This window comes from Pelophylax lessonae (genome assembly GCF_965119305.1).
Source record: "Pelophylax lessonae genome assembly, chromosome: 3".
NCBI lineage: Eukaryota > Metazoa > Chordata > Amphibia > Anura > Ranidae > Pelophylax > Pelophylax lessonae.
Genome location: NC_138770.1, coordinates 640,650,314 through 640,673,299, shown reverse-complemented (window position 1 = coordinate 640,673,299; position 22,986 = coordinate 640,650,314). Strand labels below are relative to the sequence as shown.

General features: G+C 39.8%; 1 protein-coding gene across 1 annotated transcript in view; it reads left to right on the top strand.

The window, feature by feature from the left end:
* SRBD1 (S1 RNA binding domain 1) overlaps positions 1-22,986 on the top strand; it is a 399,572-nt gene that overhangs the window by 72,508 nt on the left and 304,078 nt on the right. The window contains exon 10 of the mRNA XM_082249845.1: positions 1,635-1,782. Within this exon, the coding sequence (XP_082105971.1) occupies positions 1,635-1,782 (148 nt within the window). The remainder of the gene's footprint in view (positions 1-1,634; positions 1,783-22,986) is intronic.

Genomic DNA, 22,986 nt, shown 5'->3' with positions numbered 1-22,986 from the left:
AAAAAAAACTTTCCCAGGGTGGAACTCCGCTTTAACTAAATATTTCATATTCTACTGTACACTACAAAGCTTGTCATTTATTTTAGTAAAAATATGCTGAGTGTAACATTGATTTTCTTCTTATTTAACATGTATACATAGACATTTCATGAAACATTAGGTCCTGAATATTTTAAGTCCTGGAAAAGTCATGGAATTTCATTGGTAAAAATGTGTATGAACCCTGTAGTTAACAAAATGGTACCACTTTATAAATACAAATAGGAGTCTAGAGGATGTCCTATCAAGTTCTCCAAGGTCTGGGACATCTGGACTGAATCCAAGGAGACAGTGGCTTCCGTCATTATGTCTCCATAGTAAATTTTGTGTTACTCCTTAGGTAAAAGTTATGGCTACTTTGAGAGCGCTGTGGGACAGATCCGCTAATTAGGTTATTCCTATGCCTCTGGTAGTGCACACTTGCTTGTCTAAAGGCATTGGTTGCTGTAATATTTGTGTTTGTTTGCTTTGACGTTCCATTTTGTTGTTTAAGCCTGGGTATGCCCAATAAGCTTGGTTTTGTATACCTATTCTTTTTTTAATTCAATAAAAAGAATTTAAAAAAAAAAAAAAAGCTTTGGCTACCTTTCTGGTGAGCCCCCCTACACACTTCCCCTGAGCACTGTGGTGACCCTTATAATATATCTTTATCACCGATATACTATCCTGGTCGGAAAATTCATCCTGGAACTTTGGACTCTCACCCATATATGGTGTAACCCTTACATCCTACATAGACTTTCATATTGTGGACATTATTTATTTATATATTTATCATCACAGGTTTTTATGTTTAATTTATACAGCTGGATTGATTGTGTTTTAATTAATATTTGCATATGGTAATTGTTGGCACATTTAGGGTGTTTACACTACTCAAACACTTACCGGTATATAATTTTTGGTATACAAACAGATTGCAAGCGCACTAAACGTGGGGGGGGGGGGGGGGGGTTTCCTTCTTCTTTTTTTTTTTACATATACTTAACCTGCCCTTGTGGCAGGAGGAGTTTATTGCAGCTGCACTATAATTTTTCATCTATTTATTTGTTCACTAATTAACTATTTATTATATTTATGGTGCACACATTTAATATTTAATAAATTATTACAGAGTCCATAGGCGCAGGTGTACAACCCCCCTTTTTACTCTATAAAACCTGAAAGCTGATTGGTTTCTATGCAGGGCTGAACCAGATTTTGCACCCTCCGGTTTTAGTAAATGACCACCGATACGTCCTCCTTTAACCCTAAAAATGCTGAACCACTGTGCTGCAACTGACTGCATTGCATGTAGTTGCAGGATTGAGGAGACATGACTCATACACTTAAATGGGTCATGTTTTGGTGGTGGTAGTGCCCGCCAAATATGACGTGAATTTTTAAATTGTGCCTCTAGGCAAAGCATCGTGGCTGCAGCATGTTTTCATCCCTGAGAAGCTGCATGCCCATCTTTTGGTAGGTGGACACGGGGGGAGGTTGTTGCAGTAAAACCGAGGCTCAGCCACCTGGCCATTTTTTGTGAACGAACGCTAAGTAAGCCAGCCTTTTAGACTATTTCATAGTGCTAACTCATTATTTTTTTTTACTTTTAGGTGTAAACAAAATTACGTCAATATCAATTCGACATTGGCTAAAGCTACAGGCAAGGAAAAGGAAAAAGAAGGAAATGTAAAAGATGTGGACAAGTTCCATTTGTATCACAACTTTTCCTGCAATATAAATAGAATTCAACATCACCAAGTAAGTGCCATGCAATGGACTTTTCATTGTGTTTTATGGTGACATTATGATGTGAACTGTTCCCTCCGGAACTCATTTTTTTCATTTTTTAAAGCGAAATTAAAAAATTGGCATATAAAAGAGGAAATATATTTATTCCCCCAAGGAAGTCACAGGGGACACAAAGGTTGAAAAGAATTAGCTAATTTTATTAACCCTCCTCTTGTGTTAGGGTCAAAACTGACCCGTTTTCAGGTTTTGAATGTCTATAAGTATCACATAAATTTGTTTATTGCATCAAGATTTTTTTACTTTGTCAGGAACCTCTATTTAAACAATGTAATAGAAAAATAATCCTTTTCACTAAATTATAAAATACTGTGGTGAAAATTAAGACGTTCATGGTGTTAGGGTCAATTCTGACCCAGTTATAATATAGGATTTTAGGACACTAATAAGTTCCAAAACTGAAATCATAAACACTCTCTCTGCTTAGTAACAGTGACAGCCAATCCCCTCTCAACCCTGTGAGCTGTAGTTAGGGAGGGGCCTATCTCTTTTCCTGCTTGTCTGTTTCTCTAAATAAAGTGAAGAAACATAGGACAAATTCATTTCAGAGTTGCTGACTTTATTTTACCATTTTTTAAATTTGAAAATGAGAGGTATGCTATCAAAAGAAAGGTCTAAGGGGTCACACCAAAAATATTAAAACCAATCTTTTCAAGGATAAAGAAGCCTAACAAGGTAACCAAGAGGTAAGAAACAAATTTGATGATAAATAATTATTCAGAGGGTATTTTATGGCTGATTTAAAACACGGGTCAAAACTGACCCTAACATCATGGATAGTAACGGAATTCTAACATAAGAGGAGGGTTAACACCTCAAATTGAAACAATCATGGTTTGCAGTGCAATCACCTTAACCACACCAATAAAACATATTAAAAAGACAACTTTGTCCAAACCTGGTGGCAGCCACTGCACAAACACACGTCCACACAGCCAGTCATACACTTGAACATAAGCAATTTGAATTATGTTCTGTGCGGACAGTTCACAATTATTTGTGGAAAGCATTTTTGGCAAACAAAAACAGAACAGCCACCGAAGTGGCCAAGTTGCCCAGAGGGACTTGAGGCACCACACTTATATTGGCACCACACTTATATTGGTAAAGACAAAGTAACATTCTATCTAGTAAAGAATATATTTATTGCACAGATAACAATAATTATATTTATGGGTAGACCCATGAGACATATTGGACTGATCCAATGAGGCAATAATGAATTAACAATAAAAGCATACACATAAAAAACATCATGAAACCCTGCATCTTAATGCACTCTACGCGTTTCGTGAAGTGATATTCGCTCTGGAAGTCAGACACTAGCTGATGTATGATCGGGATAATACTCAAGGAGGGCTAAGTCCAATGACCACTGATAACATGGGTAACATTTAAAACCAAAAAGCTCCTGCCGAGGTAGAAATCCCAAATATAAATGGAATGGAAGAGTTCATAATCGGTTCGGGATGATGGAGTGAATGGAGCTCTGAGGAAGTTAGCTAAAGTCAGAATTTGCCTGAGTGGCAAGTGATTAAGGTATAACTAAGGCTCGGTTCACATTGTTGTGATGCGGGAAACCCTGCGACTCCCCTGCAGGTTCCCGCATCGCGCCTGACTTGGGAGTGTCAATACAAAGTTTATAACACCCCCAGATCAGTTCGCATATCGAAGTGCGAACTGTAAATTCGGACAGGTATCGGATCGTATAGATCCAATTCTGGTGTGGACCAAAAAAGAGGTCCTGCACGAATTTGGTCCAAATGCGATGCAAATTTAGCCATACAATCTGTATGGCTGAGTTTGCATTTCACAGACATCGCAAGGGATTTGCACAGCAGTGCATTGCGAATCACATGCAATGTCTTCCTTCGCACCAGTGTGAACTGGCTCTGAAGTCCGCTATACTCGCCTGTAACCTCTGCAATGCAACATTCGAGAGCTCTCTTTACTGGCTCCATATCTTCACCCATTCTGCTTCCAGGGAACAGTACAACCATTAAAGCGTAACTCCACTTTTGTTGAGAAAAAAACATTCCCCTCTGGGTGATTCTCTGTACATTGCAAGGATTTTAATTAACTTTGTTGCAGATTCTTGCCTTTTTGTTTTTCTGATAAAAAACCCTGTTTGTTCCTCTGTGCCTCTGTGCTGAGTGGGTCTGTGACACGGACCCCCATACTCAAGAAGAGTATTTTTGCCGTATAAGCTTCCCTTGCCTGGTACCAGCATGGTCCAAGATCCCTTAGCCCACCCAGTCACCTGTTGAGACATCAGATATTGTAGCCACGATGTACAAGTCTAGCCGAAAATAGGTTGTAAAGATCTGGGGGCATTTATTGAACACACTCATACCGAATATGTACCCCACCAGGTCAGGTGAGCCTGATTACATTATCGTATGCAGATAAAATTGTACACAGAAACATAATTAACCTGAGCTAATTAACTAGCCTCTGGACAGAAACAAAAGAGGCCAATGTGACCAGCTCTTTCGATGAACATGTTCAGAATCAAACAGGCCAGGAATAGTCTTTAGGGCAACTACAAGAAAACAGTCCCTCAAAAATGTAACAAAACAAATAACAAGGTGAATGTGGGCAGAAAGTTCCCTGCAGCCAGTGTCCGTGACAGGGTTTAATGGGAGTGGTTTTCATAATTATCAGCTGTGGCGGCTGCAGGGCTCTAATGAGGAAATCTGCTGGGCCTGCATCCCTTTAGACATGTTGGCAGTATCTCACCAAAAATTACATGGGGATGCTAGAAACCTGACTTGCATCTTAGTGCAGACTTCTGGAAAAATTGGTGAGCCAATCACAGAAGTAGGAAATTATGTTTTTGGGGTGTGGTCAGTATACATTCTGTGTACAGAACACCTCCAGGTAGCCATATTGCATTGCAGTTTCAGAAAATTACAACAGCTGCAGATTGGAAAGGAAAGGTCATTTTTATTAACATTCAATTACAATATGATTTGTGTCGCAATTATATATGCTATATTGTTTTTCTTTATGTGCTATTTTTTTCCCCCACGAAAATGGAGTTACCCTTTAAGGTCATGGTGAGGCGGTACAAATATATATTTTAGTTCCACTTTTGGAGGACCAGATGAGCACATTGACAGGTGAGAACCGAGGGTCATAATGGCCCGACTAATGCAGATGCTGAAATGGAGCCCAGATCCTTTCTGCTTTATCCGTGACCCTTTGTAAGTCTTCCTGCTCTCTCCTCATCCTCACGTCTCTTGGTATATTGGAGTGTTTCTGGTGTCAGGACCCATCACCTTTCAAGTGGGTGCCAAGTCGGCTCAAAGCATTAGGTTTGGTTGCAGTGGCAAAAATTTTAGCCTGAGACTCGCACAAAAGAAAGCTTTCTAATTAGACTCCAGAATGTATTTTCTTTTTTCTTTTTTTTTTTTTCCAGCTCGCTATATTACATTTCAGGCTCTTTCTGGGAAGGCTGCCAGCTGAAATACATTTAATGTGCAGGTGTTAATAGTATTGACTCATTAGTTTGCAGGATTCGCTTATACTGAGGAGTTGTTTTTCTCAGACTGCTCACCTCAGACATGACCTCAGTATTACAGAGTTTGATGAGATTCCACGTAAGCGGCAACACGGTTCATATTCTAGACGCAGATCTTTTACTGCAAATAAATCATTACTTGGGATTTGTTCTTTAATTGAAATTCTGCATTTTTGTTTTCTTACTGGTATTTTTTTTTCCCTTTTATAAGCATAGTGATTACTGTTGATTATATTCTAGCTTTAATATCAAGTGTCATTTCTATTATAATATAGTCAGAACCCAGAGTTAAGCCTTACAATTCCCGGGCTTCTCTATTGAATACACAAATTACTGTGGTGCCCACCATTTATATTGGGGAAACTATTATAGTTTCCCGGTAAGAATGGGGGGCACTACAGCAATTTGTGAATTCAATACAGAAGCCTGGGCATTGTAAAGCTTAAAGTGGAACTAATCTCTATTTTTAATTTTTAATACTTATGCTGCTAGCATTATAAAATAGATAGGAAGTGTGGCATTATAAAACAGATAGGAATTGTCAGGATGTTGACCCCCTGCTTGTGGCAATGTGGTTTCCAGTGCCCACCAGCAGGTGCCTCCCAGAAGATCCCAGTAATCAATTTTTCACCCGGTGCTGGCTGCTAGAAGGGTATTTAGGTCCTCCCCCCACTAGTGTCTCTCGTTCCAGTGTTTTGTTGCCAATACTATGTGCCATTTATTCTGATCCTGACCCTGATCTTGTTCCTGCCTGTATCCTGCTGACTCCTATCTGCTCCCCTTGTTCCTGACCCCAGTCCTGGTTCCCCCTTCCCATCTGCTCCCTGCATCTCTGGTTTTCCTTGTTTATCTGTGTTCCCTATTTTGTTATTTTGTGTAGTTTATTAGTTAGGCTTTTGTATGGGAATGTTTTTTTTTTTGGAATTCTACAACCCCTGGTAAGAAGTATGGAATCACCACTCTTGGAAAATGTTCATTCAATTATTTAATTGTTTAGAAAAAAAAAATAATCATAGACATGCCTTAAAACTATTTTCTTTCACAATATTTTTATTGAGTAAAGACAAACTCCTTACGTAGCAAACATACGCCAAGGCTAGTGGCTAACAACAATATGGAGAAGGTTACATACATATTATAGACAAATAGGCCTAATGCATAGTGTAACTTGTAGCTTCAAGCTTAGATTAAAGAAAGGTAGATAAGAGTATCTTGGTACCTTTACTGTCTAGGGAATATTAACATATCATGTAGGTCTCCATGGTCAGAACCTAGAAGGTATGCTGAACAAACAAATTCCAGAAATCATCATGTAGCCAATATAGGATAGTACCTTGTGCTTGCATATGAGGTCCGAGAAGTCTCTCCAAAACAAAAAAAAAAAAGGGGGGGGGGGGGAGAAGAGAAAAAATGTATCTACGTAGAAATGATGGAGGAAGAGAAAAGTTCAACCCCAAAAATGTGGCCAGAGTACAATAGCAACCTCTACACATAAGCCTCTGACTGTAATTAACCAGAAGGGAAAAAATAAAATAAAAATAGAAGAGAAAAGGTGGAAGAAATAGAAGAGAACAAAAAAGGGGTAAAAATAGAAGGCCAAGGAGAGGAAAGTGGTGAAAAAGAAAAGAAGCCCCACCCTGGGAAGTTTAAGGCTGTTCCCAGCGGGCTGAGCAGGACTTTCCCTTATAAACCCAGAAAACGAGGCAGCGGACCCATCGCTGGAAACGTGTCCAGCCAAGGCTGCCAAATCTTACCAAATTTGTCCTTAGTGTCTGTGAGTAAAAGCTATTTTCATTTAACATTCCAACATTCTGGCTTTAGGAAACACTTAAAAAAGATAAAACTGTAGTCAATTGGAACAGTTTTTTCAGATCAAGCAGAGGAAAAAAATATGGAATCACTAAATTCTGAGGAAAATATTATGGAATCACCATGTACTTTCAAGTTCTAAAACCAACACCCACATCCGATTATATCTGCTAATTAGTCTGTAGTTAAAAAATAATTCTTGCACACCTTAGTGAGCTGTTGCACCAAACTGATTGACATGAATCATGGCTCCAACGCCTCCAACATAAGAGATGTCAGTTGAAACAAAGGAGAGGATTATAAAATTTCTTCAAGAAGGTAAATCTTCATGGAATGTTGCAGTAGATGTTGGTTGTTCCCAGTCAGCTGTGTCTAAAATCTGGACCAAGTACAAATCAAATGGGAAGGTTGTTAAAGGGAAATGTACTGGAAGACCAAGGAAGACATCAAAGCGTCAAGATGGAAAACTTAAAGCAATATGCCTTTAAAACAGAAAATGCGCAACAAAACAAATGAGGAACAAATGTTTAGAAACTGGAGTTAATGTCTGTGATCGAACTGTAAGACATTGCCTAAAGGAAATGGGATTTACATACAGAAAAGCCAAACGAAAACCATTATTAACACCTAAACAGAAAAAAACAAGGGTACAGTGGGCTAAAGAAATTATGGGCTGTGGATGAGTGGATGAAAGTGATATTTAGCGATGAACCACGAATCTGCATTGGGCAAGGTGATGATGCTGGAACCTTTGTTTGGTGCCATTCCAATGAAATGTATGAAGATGACTGCCTGAAGAAAGCATGCAGATTTCCACAACCATTGATGATATGGGGTTACATGTCAGGTAAAGGTACGGGGGAGATGACAGTCATTAAATCTTCAATAAATGCACACGTTATATTGAGATTTTGGACACTTCTTATTCCATCAATTGAAAGGATGTTTGGTGATGATGACATAATTTTTGAGAATGATAATGCATCTTGCTAAAGGGCAAAAGCCGTGAAAACTTTCCTTCAAGTAAGACCTATAGAGGATTATTTAGTAAAGCTAGAGAGGGCAGCATTAGTTACAATTCTGCAGAGAAACCAATCCGCTTCTAACCTCCACTTGTTTAAGCTTCAGCAATAAAATCTATAAGCTGATTGGTTTCTCTGCAGAATTGTGACTAATTTTGCCCTCTCTAGCTTTAGTAAATAAACCCCATAATGTCAATGGCATGGCCTTCAAAAAGTCCGGACCACAATCCAATTGAGAATCTATGGTGGAAATGAAAGAAAATGGTCCATGAAAATTGAGAAAGATCTGGGAGTCTTGGTAGAGGATAGACTAGGCAAAAGCATGCAATGTCAAGCGGCAGCTGCCAAAGCCGGCAGAATATTAGCATGCATAAAGAAAGGGATGTATTCCAGAGATAAGACTATAATCCTTCCACTTTATAAAACTCTGGTCCGACCACATCTGGAGTATTCTGTCCAGTTCTGGTCGCCAGTCCTCAGGAGGGATGTGTTGGAGCTGGAGAGAGTCCAGAGAAGGGCAACTAAACTGATTAGGGGATTGGAGGACCTTAATTATGAAGAGCGTCTGCAATTGCTTGATTTATTCTCCCTGGAGAAGAGACGCCTGAGAGGGGATATGATAGCAATGTATAAATATCTCAATGGTGCTCTCAGCATAGAAAAAAAGCTATTCAGTTGAAGGGATTGCATGAGGACTCGAGGACATACAATGCGATTAGAGGAGAAGCCTTTTAACCTCAGGCAACGTGGGGGATCTTTACTGTTAGGGCTACAAGATTGTGGAATTCTCTACCACAAGAGGTGGTTTCTGCGGGAAGTATGGTGGCTTTCAAAAGACTCTTAGACATACATCTCAAGGATCAGAACATTCAGGGGTATGAGAGATGATTACGGCCACACACACCTACACAGGTTGAACTGGATGGACTATTGTCTTTATTCAACCTCACCTACTATGTAAGTATGTAAAAGGCTCCCACCTGCAAAGCTGATCTCGCAACTACAATAAGAGAAAGTTGGAGACGGATTGATGAAGAATACTGTTTATCGATAGCTAAATTCATGGCTCAGAGAATTCAAGCTGTTATAAAAGGTAGTGCAACAAAGTACTAGTGGTGTACTGTACTGTTTTTTTTTTTTTCCCTAATATTTCCCTCGGAATTGAGTGATTTCATATTTTTTCCCGCTGCTTGATCTGCCAAAACAGTTGCAATTGACTACAGTTTTCTTTCTTTTTTAATTTTTTTTAAATGTTCCTAAAGCCAGAAGTTTATCATGTTAAATGAAAATAGTTTATAGGCATATCTGTGATTAGTTTTTTCTACACAATTCAACTATTGAAAAACTTTTTTCAAGACTTTTTGCCAGGGGTTGTACTCCCCTAGGTGGATGCTGCATCTGTCTCCATGACTGAGAACCAAATGATCAAAGACTGCTGATCACTCAGTACTCAGAGCTCCCTTAGCAGAGAACTGAGCCAGGTGCCGGTCGATGGTCATGATCTTTACCGAGACTGGACTGGCTCTGTGACTTCAGCCAACAGCGGGCTTTAGCTTGCTGTCTGCTGAAATGGGTCACAGCAGAACGAACTGCACTCCTGTGATCCACAGGAGAAGTACAGCCAAACTAAGTATTTGTCACTGAGTTTTTGGTTCACTTGTATCTTCGTTTACTATGTATTCTGTTTGCTGGTGTTTCAATGGATTTTGTTTCACTGTAAATAAATCATTCAAAGTTAATTTAAGGGGGCACAAAAATGCAACAAATTACCGTATATGCTGACGTATTAGATGACTTTTTAACCTTAAAACATCCCCCAAAAACCAGGGGGTCGTCTTATACATGGAGTATAAAATGTGAACCTTAGAGAACTCCATGTTTAGGATTACCAAGCTGGCCCAAAACGAATGTTCCTAATCTGTCATCCCGCTGGATGAGCAGTAATACTGTATGTACCGTAGCTTCGACTACATACAGTATACTGCACTGAGCCAATCACGGTGAGTGATGTATTGAGGCGGCCTAGCATTTGAGTGCGTCTGTGTGCAAGCAAGCGCTCAGGACAGTTCCACAGTTGCCTTTTTTCCATTCACATTTCCTGTGGATGGAGAATATGAAGCAAGTCAGATCATTCAGCAGTGCACTCATTTGCAATATCCAATTAGAACAAAAAAAACCACACACAACCCATTGGCTGTTCCTCAAGATTATTTTTATTTCAGATACTTATATAGCGCCATCAATTTACACAGCACTTTACATACAGTACACACTCACCGGCCACTTTATTAGGTACACCTTGCTAGTACCGGGTTGGACCCCCTTTTGCTTCAGAACTGCCTTCATTCCTCATGGCATAGATTCAACAAGGCTTTGGAAACATTCCTCAGAGATTTTGGTCCTTATTGACATGATGGCATTACGCAGTTGCTGCAGATTTGTCGGCTGCACATCCATGATACGAATCTCCCGTTCAACCACATCCCAAAGGTGCTCTATTGGATGAGATGTGGTGACTGTGAAGGCCATTGGAGGACAGTGACCTCATTGTCATGTTGAAGAAACCAGTGGTGAGATGATTTGATCTTTGTGACATGGTGCATTATCCTGCTGGAAGGAGCCATCAGAAGATGGGGACACTGTAGTCATAAAGGGATGGACATGGTCAGCAACAATACTTAACCACTTCCGCCCCGCCTTACATAGATTTACTGCGGCACTCTGCCGCTTACAGGCAAAGCGACGTAGACCTATGTCGCTCGCCCACGAGACTGTAGGGGGCGAGCGCGCACCGTCGCCCCCGCTCGTTCCCTGGGGAGCCAGCGTGTGTAACCGGCGGCTCCGATGGCCGCCGGCCACTCGCGATCTCAAACAGGAGAGGGAGAAAGACAGACGGCTGATGTAAACACAACCGTCTGTCATTCTCACTGAAGTAGGCACAGAAGCTATGTGATCCTGCTATGTAGGATCGTATGTCTCTGTGATTACTTCACTAGCCACGTCCCTCCACAGTTAGAATCATAGGGACACACTTAACCCCTTGATCACCAATAAAGTTAACCCCTTCCCTGCCAGTGTCATTATTCCAGTAACAGTGCATATGTATAGCACTGATTACTGTAGTAATGTCACTGGCACCCCCAAAAGTGTCAAAAATGTCAGGGGTCCGACCTGTCTGCCACAATGTCGCAGTCCCGCAAAAAAATTACCGACCACCGCCATTACTAGTTAAAAAAAGAAAATAATAAAAATGACATAACTCTTTACCGTAGTTAGTAAACGCAATAACTTTTGCGCAAACCAATCAAAATACGCTTATTGCGTTTTTTTTTTTTTTTTTACCAAAAATATGTAGCAGAAAACAAATTGGCCCAAAATGTTAAAAAAATTAGATTTTAACATTTTGTTTTGAGAATTTCATATAAAAAATGTGAAAAATATTGTTATTTTTTCAAAATGGTTGCTATTTTTTGTTCATAGCGCAAAAAAAAAAAAATCGCACAGGTGATTAAATACCACCAAAAGAAAGCTCTGTTTGTGGGAAAAAAAGGACGTCAATTCGATTTCGGTACAGCGTCGCACGACCGCGCAATTGTCAGTTAAATTCACGCAGTGCCGAATCGCTAAATAAGGCCTGGTCTTTTGCCAAAATTTTTTCCACAGCAAGCAGCTTGCTATGGGACACCCAATTACACACAGAGCCACGACTTGGCCCTACCCCCTTTTGTTCCCTGATTGGCCAGCTGACAGTGGGAGCCAATGACGCCACTGCTGTGTCTCAGCCAATTAAGAGGAAGAATGTTGGACGAATGAGGCACTCATGGACATTGCTGGACAGAGAGGGACATCAGGTAAGTGTTGGGGGGGGGGGGGGCGATGCACACAGAAGGCTTTTTAGCTTAATGCATAGAATGGATTAAGATAAAAAATAAACCTTTCTGACTTTACACCTCCTTTAACCTTTCCCCTCTTCTCTTTCTTTTTTTCACTTTATTTATTCTTTTCTTTCAAACCCCAACATAGGACTTTTATAGATTTTATTACACACAACCTTCTTTCCTTACAAAACAAATCTATTTACTGGTTGACATTTTATATCTACAGCCCTATTTTTATTTGACTATATAGCCTCCTATTATTTTCACCTAGCCTGGGTGCACATATCTGCAGTGCACATCTCATGTAATTCGCACATTCCTGTGCAAATCACATGCAAAATGTTTGCGGTGCAATTTGAGCCATTCATATATATATGGCTCAAATCGCACCAAATCTGCACATAAAAGGTGCAGGGCCCTTTTTTTTTCCTGCACTGAAATCGGATCGCTTGGGTGTTAACAACCATGCGATCCGATTCTGTCATTCACATTGCCTTTTGCAAACAATTTTGGGTTGTCATCAACTTAAAGCGGAGTTTCACCCAAAAGTGAAACTTCCGCTCATTTGCTTCCTCCCCCCTTCCGATGCCTCATTTGGCATCTTTCAGGGGTAAGGGAGTTTTTGACAGGTACCCTTCCCTACTTGTGGGATACGGCACTGCAGCACCGTCCCTTGGATGTTTGGTCCCCTCCTCCATCCCCCGCCGCCGAGCCAATAGGAATGCGCAGCGAGCTCCGCGCATGCGCGCGGGGGGGCAGGTCCCGCCCGTGAAGCTGCAAGGCATCACTGCCAGGTTCCCTAAAGCCCCGTACACATGCACAGATTGTTGGCCAACTGATCGGCCAACTTTTGTCCAGTGTTGTTTGTTGGTTGAAATGTGCTCTAGACTTGCACTGGACTTTTGTTGGCCAACAAAAACCAACTGCAGAAGTGATGTCATGTTCTGGTTTACTTTCAGTGGGTTTTTTCTTCTCTGAGCATGCCCAGTCTTGCTCATCTGATTTTTGTCTGCCGAAATCTGTACTGACTGACGAACAATCGGCCGTTCTGTTGTTGGCCAACAAAAATTTTATAGCATGCACACCAGATTTTATTCGGCCGAAAATTCGCAGTTGGTTGTCGGAAGCATCATACTAACAAGCCTACAATCGGCCGATCGGACGTTGGCCAACAATTTACGGCCAACAATCTGTGCGTGTGTACGGGGCATTACAGGCAATGGCGACGGCAGCACCCGACAGCCGATGGAAACATCGGCTGCGGGGCCGACATCACTGGATTCCAGGACAGGTAAGTGTCCTAATATTAAAAGTCAGCAGCTACAGTATGTGTAGATGCTGACTTAATTTTTGGAGGGGGGGGGGGTGGAACTCCGCTTTAACATTGACACCCCCTGCGGTTTGCATGAACGCTGTGCAATTTCAATGCGGTGTGGGAAACGCACAGAATTCCCGCACAGCATATTTGTGAACTGAGCCCTAGGGCTCTTTCACACTTGCGTTTAAATTTTAAAGCAGCCTAAAAGCATATGAACGCACATATAGCGTTACTGAGCATTTAGGTTGTGCTTCACCGGCGTTTCATGTTGTGTCAGGCTACACTTCTCAAACGGCTGTTTTTTCTTTTTTTTCTACATGGCTAAAATGGGAAATGATCACTTTTAATGCTTTGCAACCACCATGTAAAGGCCATAGGCACGTTTATAGTGCGTTTAAGGTGCTGTTGTGGTGCATTACAATAGAACTGGAGGCAGTTGCAAAGCGTCACCATCTCCCTTTTTCCCCTCACTATAATTTATTTTTATCTTCATCTTCACTGTTTATTTTATACCTATCACTCAGGTTATCAAGATCCTGATTCACATTTTGGATATATACTGCGTTCACTTCACAATAAATTATTTATTTGCACTTTGTTGTATCCGTTTTTAAAAACCTTTTGTTAGCACTTTAAGCATTTCTCAGGGCTCATACCTTTCAGCCCAGATTTTGTCTCTGCTATTTTGCACATTGCACCTTCACTCCATTTTGCACTATTTTATTATTCATTGATTACACTTGTGCATTATTATATGGTTTGTTTTATAATAAGAATACTTTGTAGGATCTTGGTTACTACAGGGCTTGACAAATTTGCCTGAAATCTAGGAGCCAGCTAAAAAAGTTAGGAGCCAGTTTTTTTTTTTTTTTTAAACAACCAAGCTTTATTTAATAAAACGGATACTAAATTTACACATAAATACGACTAGAACCCCACTCTCCTCTATAGCGCAATTGGATGGAAACAGACTGTCTGTCTCTTTCCATCCGATGCCATCTGATCCACGGGATGGATATAAAATAGAACCACCATCCATCTGTTTTTGGAGGACAGGATCAGATGGCGGCAGATTACCGTTTCATAGAGGAGAATGAAGGGTCCGATCAGGTCTGTCTGAAAAACTGACAGGCGGACCTGATCAGACAGACCGTGTGAAAGGGGCCTTCAGCTGTGGCACGGCGATGAGAAAAAAAAAAAGATATACAGTGGGTACGGAAAGTATTCAGACCCCCTTAAATGTTTCACTCTTTGTTATATTGCAGCCATTTGCTAAAATCATTTAGGTTCATTCTTCTTCCTCATGAATGTACACATAGCACCCCATACTGACAGAAAAACACAGAATTGTTGACATTGTTGCAGATTTATTAAAAAAAAAAACTGAAATATCACATGGTCCTAAGTATTCAGACCCTTTGCTCAGTATTTAGTAGAAGCCCCCTTTTGATCTAATACAGCCAGGAGTCTTTTTGGGAAAGATGCAACAAGTCTTTCACACCTGGATTTGGGGATCCTCTGCCATTCCTCCTTGCAGATCCTCTCCAGTTCTGTCAGGTTGGATGGTAAACGTTGGTGGACAGCCATTTTTAGGTCTCTCCAGAGATGCTCAATTGGGTTTAAGTCAGGGCTCTGGCTGGGCCATTCAAGAACAGTCACGGAGTTGTTGTGAAGCCATTCCTTCGTTATTTTAGCTGTGTGCTTAGGGTCATTGTCTTGTTGGAAGGTAAACCTTCGGCCCAGTCTGAGGTCCAGAGCACTCTGGAGAAGGTTTTTGTCCAGGATATCCCTGTACTTGGCCGCATTCATCTTTCCCTCGATTGCAACCAGTCGTCCTGTCCCTGCAGCTGAAAAACACCCCCACAGCATGATGCTGCCACCACCATGCTTCACTGTTGGGACTGTATTGGACAGGTGATGAGCAGTGCCTGGTTTTCTCCACACATACCGCTTAGAATTAAGGCCACAAAGTTCTATTTTGGTCTCATCAGACCAGAGAATCTTATTTCTCACCATCTTGGAGTCCTTCAGGTGTTTTTTAGCAAACTCCATGCGGGCTTTCATGTGTCTTACACTGAGGAGAGGCTTCCGTCGGGCCACTCTGCCATAAAGCCCCGACTGGTGGAGGGCTGCAGTGATGGTTGACTTTCTACAACTTTCTCCCATCTCCTGACTGCATCTTTGGAGCTCAGCCACAGTGATCTTTGGGTTCTTCTTTACCTCTCTCACCAAGGCTCTTCTCCCCCGATAGCTCAGTTTGGCCGGACGGCTCTAGGAAGGGTTCTGGTCGTCCCAAACATCTTCCATTTGAGGATTATGGAGGCCACTGTGCTCTTAGGAACCTTAAGTGCAGCAGAAATCTTTTTGTAACCTTGGCCAGATCTGTGCCTTGCCACAATTCTGTCTCTGAGCTCTTCAGGCAGTTCCTTTGTCCTCATGATTCTCATTTGCTCTGACATGCATTGTGATCTGGAAGGTCTTATGCCCCATACACACCTGCAGATTATCTGCAGACTTTTGTCTGCAGACTTACCTTTTCTATGTAGTGCAAGGGCCTGCCGGATTGCATACAAATTGAAAGTGTTTAGGTTTGACCTCATATTATATGGTTTTGGTAAGTCTGCAGACAAAAGTCTGCAGATAATCTGCAGGTGTGTATGGGGCATTATATAGACAGGTGTGTGGCTTTCCTAATCAAGTCCAATCAGTATAATCAAACACAGCTGGACTCAAATGAAGGTGTAGAACCATCTCAAGGATGATCAGAAGAAATGGAAAGCACCTGAGTGTCACAGCAAAGGGTCTGAATACTTAGGACCATGTGATATTTCAGTTTTTCTTTTTTAATAAATCTGCAACAATGTCAACAATTCTGTGTTTTTCTGTCAGTATGGGGTGCTATGTGTACATTCATGAGGAAGAAGAATGAACTTAAATGATTTTAGCAAATGGCTGCAATATAACAAAGAGTGAAAAATTTAAGGGGGTCTGAATACTTTCCGTACCCACTGTGTATATATATATATATATATATATATATATATATATATATATATATATATATATATATATATATATATATATATATATATATATATATATATATATATTAAATTTTTTTTTAATAATAAGAATTGGAAAAAAAAAAGAAAAAAGGTTTTATTTTTTTTTAATAATTAAAAAAAAGAAAAAATTATTTATTTTTTTTTAAATTTAAAAAATAAATTGATAATAATAACCACACTCCCTGTCCACTTACCTTTTAAGCAAAGGTAACTGGACAGAGAGATGAAGCCTGCAAAAACTTCCTATCTCCTTCCAAAGAGCAGATGAGAGGGAAGGCATTGAGAACATGCATTACTCCCGGCCACCACAAGAGGGCGCCAGTTCCCCTAGCCTCTCATCTCACAGAAGAAGGCCAAAAAGCCGGGGCCTCAATTTATGGACGGCGTGGAAGTCCGTGCACTCGGGAAAGAAGGTGGGGGCGCAAAAGGGACAGGACACCTCCTGCAGGGCACCCCAGGCACCAGGTCGCTAATTCTAGTCGCAAATGCGACCTGGCGCCCGGGGTTTGTCGAGGCCTGGGTTACTATATATATACCAGGTAGCGCCGATCCCAGCCTTTCATTTCTTTTACTCATGTTTGCACTAGGTATATGTGAAAGAGCGAACAAAAACAGATTAATTTATGTCCATTGTACGATTTATCGGTCATTACATGATGGCACGATCATTTGCTCTCACGTCCGTTTTTCGAAAATGAGTTTGAACGATTTTTCGTTTAGTGTATGGCCAGCATTAGTGTATCATAGTTCCATCTGCTGTTTCTAGTTGGACATGTCAAGAGATCTATATTGGATTTGTAATTTTGTTTAAAATAAGGGAAAAGCAGGAGGGGAGGAGACTAGAGAAAAACTTTTTTTTTTTTTTTTCTCTCTACTTTGGATCTCTCTTTATGCGTTGATTATTTTATCTTGTTACTGTTTTTGTATTCTTTTTATTCAGTAAACCCCCCTCCATTGGGGGGGTTACGTTCCAGACCCAGCCGCAAAAAGTGAAAATCCGCGAAATAGAAAAACCCTATTAAAATGCATTGTAGGCATGTTTTTTTTCTGTCACTGTACGTGTAAAAGCATTTTAAGGTCTTTAAACACACTTTTAAAACAATAGAAACTCATTTAAACACATAAAAGATACTGAGAGACAGAGCAAGAGCAATGGAAAAACACAAAAATATTTCATTTTTAATGATTTATATAGTAAAACAACATTACAAAAAAAAACGCAATATACCGGGACCGCAAAAACTGAACCAAGATAGAGCGGGGGTTTACTGTATAACCTTAACCACTTGCCGACTGCCTAACGCCGATCTACGTCGGCAGTCAGCCCCTCACAGGCAAAGTGACGTAGGGCTACGTCACTAGCTTGTGAGGGTCTAGGGAGCGAGCGCGCGCCCCCGGAGGCGTGCTCCCGCGTGGTCACGGACCCCCCCGCGCGTGTGACCGGCGGACCCGATGTCCGCCGGTCACTCGGCGATTGGCAGGGGAGAGGGAGAATGTCAGGCAGCTTGTGTAAACAAGCCACCTGTCATTCTCCTTGCTGTTAGGATACTGATCACTCGGATCTAGTATGTAGATCCGTTGATCAGTGTCCATACAGCTCAAGCCCCAGCCAATCACAGTAGAAAGCACGCCCCTAGGGATACACACAGCCCCTCCCTCCCAAATAAAGTTAACCCCTTCACTACCAGTGTATTTTTACAGTAACAGTGCATATATATAGCACTGATTACTGTAGAAATGTCACTGGTAACGCCAAAAGTGTCAAAAATGTCAGTCAAGGGTCCGATCTGTCCGCCCCAATGTCGCAGTACCGCAAAAAAAATCGCAGATCGCCGCCATTACACGTTAAAAAAAAAACCAACAAAAATGACAGAAATCTTTCCCTTTGTTAGTAAACGCGATAACTTTTGCGCAAACCAATCAAAATACGCTTTTTGCGATTTTTTTTTTTTTACCAAACATAGGTAGCATAAAACAAATTGGCCGAAAAAGTAAAAAAATTTTGATTTTTAAATTTTTTTTTTGGGGGAATTTCATATAAAAAAATGTGAAAAATATTGCTATTTTTGCAAAATTGACGCTCTTTTTTTGTTTATAGCGCGTGATCAAAAAATCGCACAGGTGATCAAATACCACCAAAAGAAAGCTCTGTGGGAAAAAAAGGACGCCAAATTCGTTTAGGTACAGCGTCGCACGACCGCGCAATTGTCCGTTAAAGTCACGCAGTGCCGAATCGCAAAATACCCCCTGGTCGGAATGGGGGTAAAATCTTCCGGGGCTTAAGTGGTTAATAAAAATATATTGCCAAAAAAAAAAAAAAAAAAACTATTTTAACGACATCCCAGGGCTCATTCATCTAAAGATCTTTTCCTGATCTATTCACAATTAATAATCATAGGTCTTTGGTTACTTAAACAGCGGCAGTTGAGGACTAAAAAGCTTTTCTTTAATAAAATTGTAAAAAAACGAAATCTTTTTATTTTTTTCTTGTAGCTGTCAGACTTATTATATAAGGATGCCAGTGTGAAAAAAAAGTGTATCCTCTGCTGGATGACATTTGATTTGGCAGCGTTTGTAGCACATGCTATAGAATTTCACATGAGATTTTCATTGCTAACTTTCTTGTTCAGTGATATGTCAGGCTTAGTATGTCAGCGGCACTGTAAAGTTGAGGAATATAACTTGTTACTGTGTCCCGGGGAGGTTTAAAATGTTGCATTTAACATATGTGACATGTCTGAGTGAGCCAGTGATGGAATTAAAGCTGGTGATTGACGCGGCTTGGCTGGTAGTGACAGCGCTCTGGGGTTCTATGCACAGTTGCTGGTCCACCGACAGGGGCAGCGGGTGCTAAATGTGGATTTTATTTTGATATTTTTTTTGTTTTCCCTCAGTACCACTAGAATCGCTTTTAAAAATGTGTTGTAAGATCTTTGAAGCCAAGATGCAAAGTGGGAAATGCAAAATAGAGTACGTTGTAGGTGATGAAACTACGCTGAAAATCTATTTTTTGGAATGTATTCAAAGGTAGCACTGTACAATAATCAAAAAAAAAAAATATATAAAAATAATAAAAAAAATAAAACAAAAAACAAAAGTATTATGACATTTGTAATGTAGCCTTCACTGCCAATATTAAGTAGATTAAAGAAAAGTACATTTCTCTTCCTTAACCAAATTCTAGTTTTCATTTTCTAAATGAAATGAAATGAAATCCAGCATTAATATGGTTCAATTGAATATTTTTTTCTTCTTTTACTTCTAAAATCAAGGCACGATGATATAAATGTAGTTTATTTTTAAATTCGATTTTTATAATTTGTTGACCTGGAAATGGTCATTTTATTGTTCATTTTGAGTTACTAGGATGCTCAATTTTGTTTTTTTTCCACTTCACTAAAAGCATTACCATATGCAACAGATAGATATGCCTATATGTGTATGATAATATACAGCATGCTGGGTAATGTATTGATTTTTTTTTTTTTTTTTTTAGGTATTTGACTGTAAATGTCAATGCTTTTATGTTCTTTTTTTTTTTTTTTTTTTTTCTTTTCTTTTCTCAACTCTTTTGTGACCTGAGATTATTAATGCTTAGATGCCCAAGTCAAACTTGGCAGCATCAGTATGCACTGTTAAACCTAAAAAAAAACATGTCTTTAGAAATATACATATTTTTTATTATTTTTTTTTTATCAACAAAAAAGTCTTTATTGAAAATAAAAAACACAAAGTAAACAGATTTACAAGGAATTTGCGTGCTTTGTACAATATAAAGTGCAAAATACAGTGACATATGGCCGTACTGACATAACGACTATTTTTTATTATTTTTAATTATTAAAATTTTTTAATTTTCATTCTGTCACTTAAATGGTCACGGCCTGTAGACTGCTTCGGTCAAAGTGCATATTGACAATTCAGCTGCCTTGCATTATCGTATTTATGTACAAAGCTATGTGAATAATATTTTGGCTGTAAAATGATTACGAATAGCGGGAACCATGCCTGAACGGTTCCTAATCGCTGTATCTGATAGGACAGCTTTCACAGAGTTAGCAGCCCTCCCATATGCTGATTTTGTTCTGCTATTGGATAATGTATCCTCAGCGTAATGCCCAGGTGCTGCACCCAGATTGCTGGTGATAAGCTGTTAAATACTGTTACATTCAGGGTGATGGTGTATGTTTCAGGCGAGGCGGAAAAGGAGGCACTTGAGGAGGTGCTGAAATGACACTTTCATCATCTAAAATTATGTTCCATAAAATATTGTTTTCAACAGTCCCAAAGTGATTTAATTTGGGAAAAAAAATTGATGTCTTTATCATTTTTATTTTTAATATTATATTATTAATCATTATTGTCCTTACCTGCTTCATTACTATCACGGTCAATGGATATATAATATATGTTCTTTAAAGTATATGTGTGTGTATATATATATATATATATATATATATATATATATATATATATATATAAACTTAGTAATAACTTATATATATATATAAAAGTGCAGAAACAGTTTGAAGATATATATATATATATATATATATACATCATTATTTTTTAATTTTTTTTAATGCTGCACTATTATCCACTTGTGTATCAAGGGACCAAGACAAAATTATTATACAAAAAATGTACATGAAAGATGTCCCGTGTTATCTAGACCACCTTATTTTTTCCATCCATTCATGGAACTTTTTTTATGTACATTTTCTATACATAAATTATGTCATGGTTTCTTGTTGCACATGGGGATTATAGCGCAGCATTTTTTTATTTATTTTTGCAATATATATATATATATATATATATATATTTATATCTCTCTATCTCTATCTCTCTCTATATGATAGATAGATAGAGATATATATATATATATATATATATATATATATATATATATATATATATACACACAGTGGGTACGGAAAGTATTCAGACCCCCTTAAATTTTTCACTCTTTGTTATATTGCAGCCATTTGCTAAAATCATTTAAGTTCATTCTTCTTCCTCATGAATGTACACATAGCACCCCATACTGACAGAAAAACACAGAATTGTTGACATTGTTGCAGATTTATTAAAAAAGAAAAACTGAAATATCACATGGTCCTAAGTATTCAGACCCTTTGCTGTGACACTCAGGTGCTTTCCATTTCTTCTGATCATCCTTGAGATGGTTCTACACCTTCATTTGAGTCCAGCTGTGTTTGATTATACTGATTGGACTTGATTAGGATAGCCGCACACCTGTCTATATAAGACCTTCCAGATCACAATGCATGTCAGAGCAAATGAGAATCATGAGGTCAAAGGAACTGCCTGAAGAGCTCAGAGACAGAATTGTGGCAAGGCACAGATCTGGCCAAGGTTACAAAAAGATTTCTGCTGCACTTAATAATCCTCAAATGGAAGACGATTGGGACGACCAGAACCCTTCCTAGAGCTGGCCTTCTGGCCAAACTGAGCTATCGGGGGAGAAGAGCCTTGGTGAGAGAGGTAAAGAAGAACCCAAAGATCACTGTGGCTGAGCTCCAGAGATGCAGTCAGGAGATGGGAGAAAGTTGTAGAAAGTCAACCATCACTGCAGCCCTCCACCAGTCGGGGCTTTATGGCAGAGTGGCCCGACGGAAGCCTCTCCTCAGTGTAAGACACATGAAAGCCCGCATGGAGTTTGCTAAAAAACACCCGAAGGACTCCAAGATGGTGAGAAATAAGATTCTCTGGTCTGATGAGACCAAAATAGAACTTTTTGGCCTTAATTCTAAGCGGTATGTGTGGAGAAAACCAGGCACTGCTCATCACCTGTCCAATACAGTCCCAACAGTGAAGCATGGTGGTGGCAGCATCATGCTGTGGGGGTGTTTTTCAGCTGCAGGGACAGGACGACTGGTTGCAATCGAGGGAAAGATGAATGCGGCCAAGTACAGGGATAACCTGGACAAAAACCTTCTCCAGAGTGCTCTGGACCTCAGACTGGGCCGAAGGTTTACCTTCCAACAAGACAATGACCCTAAGGACACAGCTAAAGTAACGAAGGAGTGGCTTCACAACAACTTTGTGACTGTTCTTGAATGGCCCAGCCAGATCCCTGACTTAAACCCAATTGAGCATCTCTGGAGAGACCTAAAAATGGCTGTCCACCAACGTTTACCATCCAACCTGACAGAACTGGAGAGGATCTGCAAGGAGGAATGGCAGAGGATCCCCAAATCCAGGTGTGAAAGACTTGTTGCATCTTTCCCAAAAAGACTCCTGGCTGTATTAGATCAAAAGGGGGCTTCTACTAAATACTGAGCAAAGGGTCTGAATACTTATAAATCTGCAACAATGTCAACAATTCTGTGTTTTTCTGTCAGTATGGGGTGCTATGTGTACATTCATGAGGAAGAAGAATGAACTTAAATGATTTTAGCAAATGGCTGCAATATAACAAAGAGTGAAAAATTTAAGGGGGTCTGAATACTTTCCTTACCCACTGTATATATATCTATCGTGGTATGTTGCAGCTTTGGCCTTACATTTAGCATTT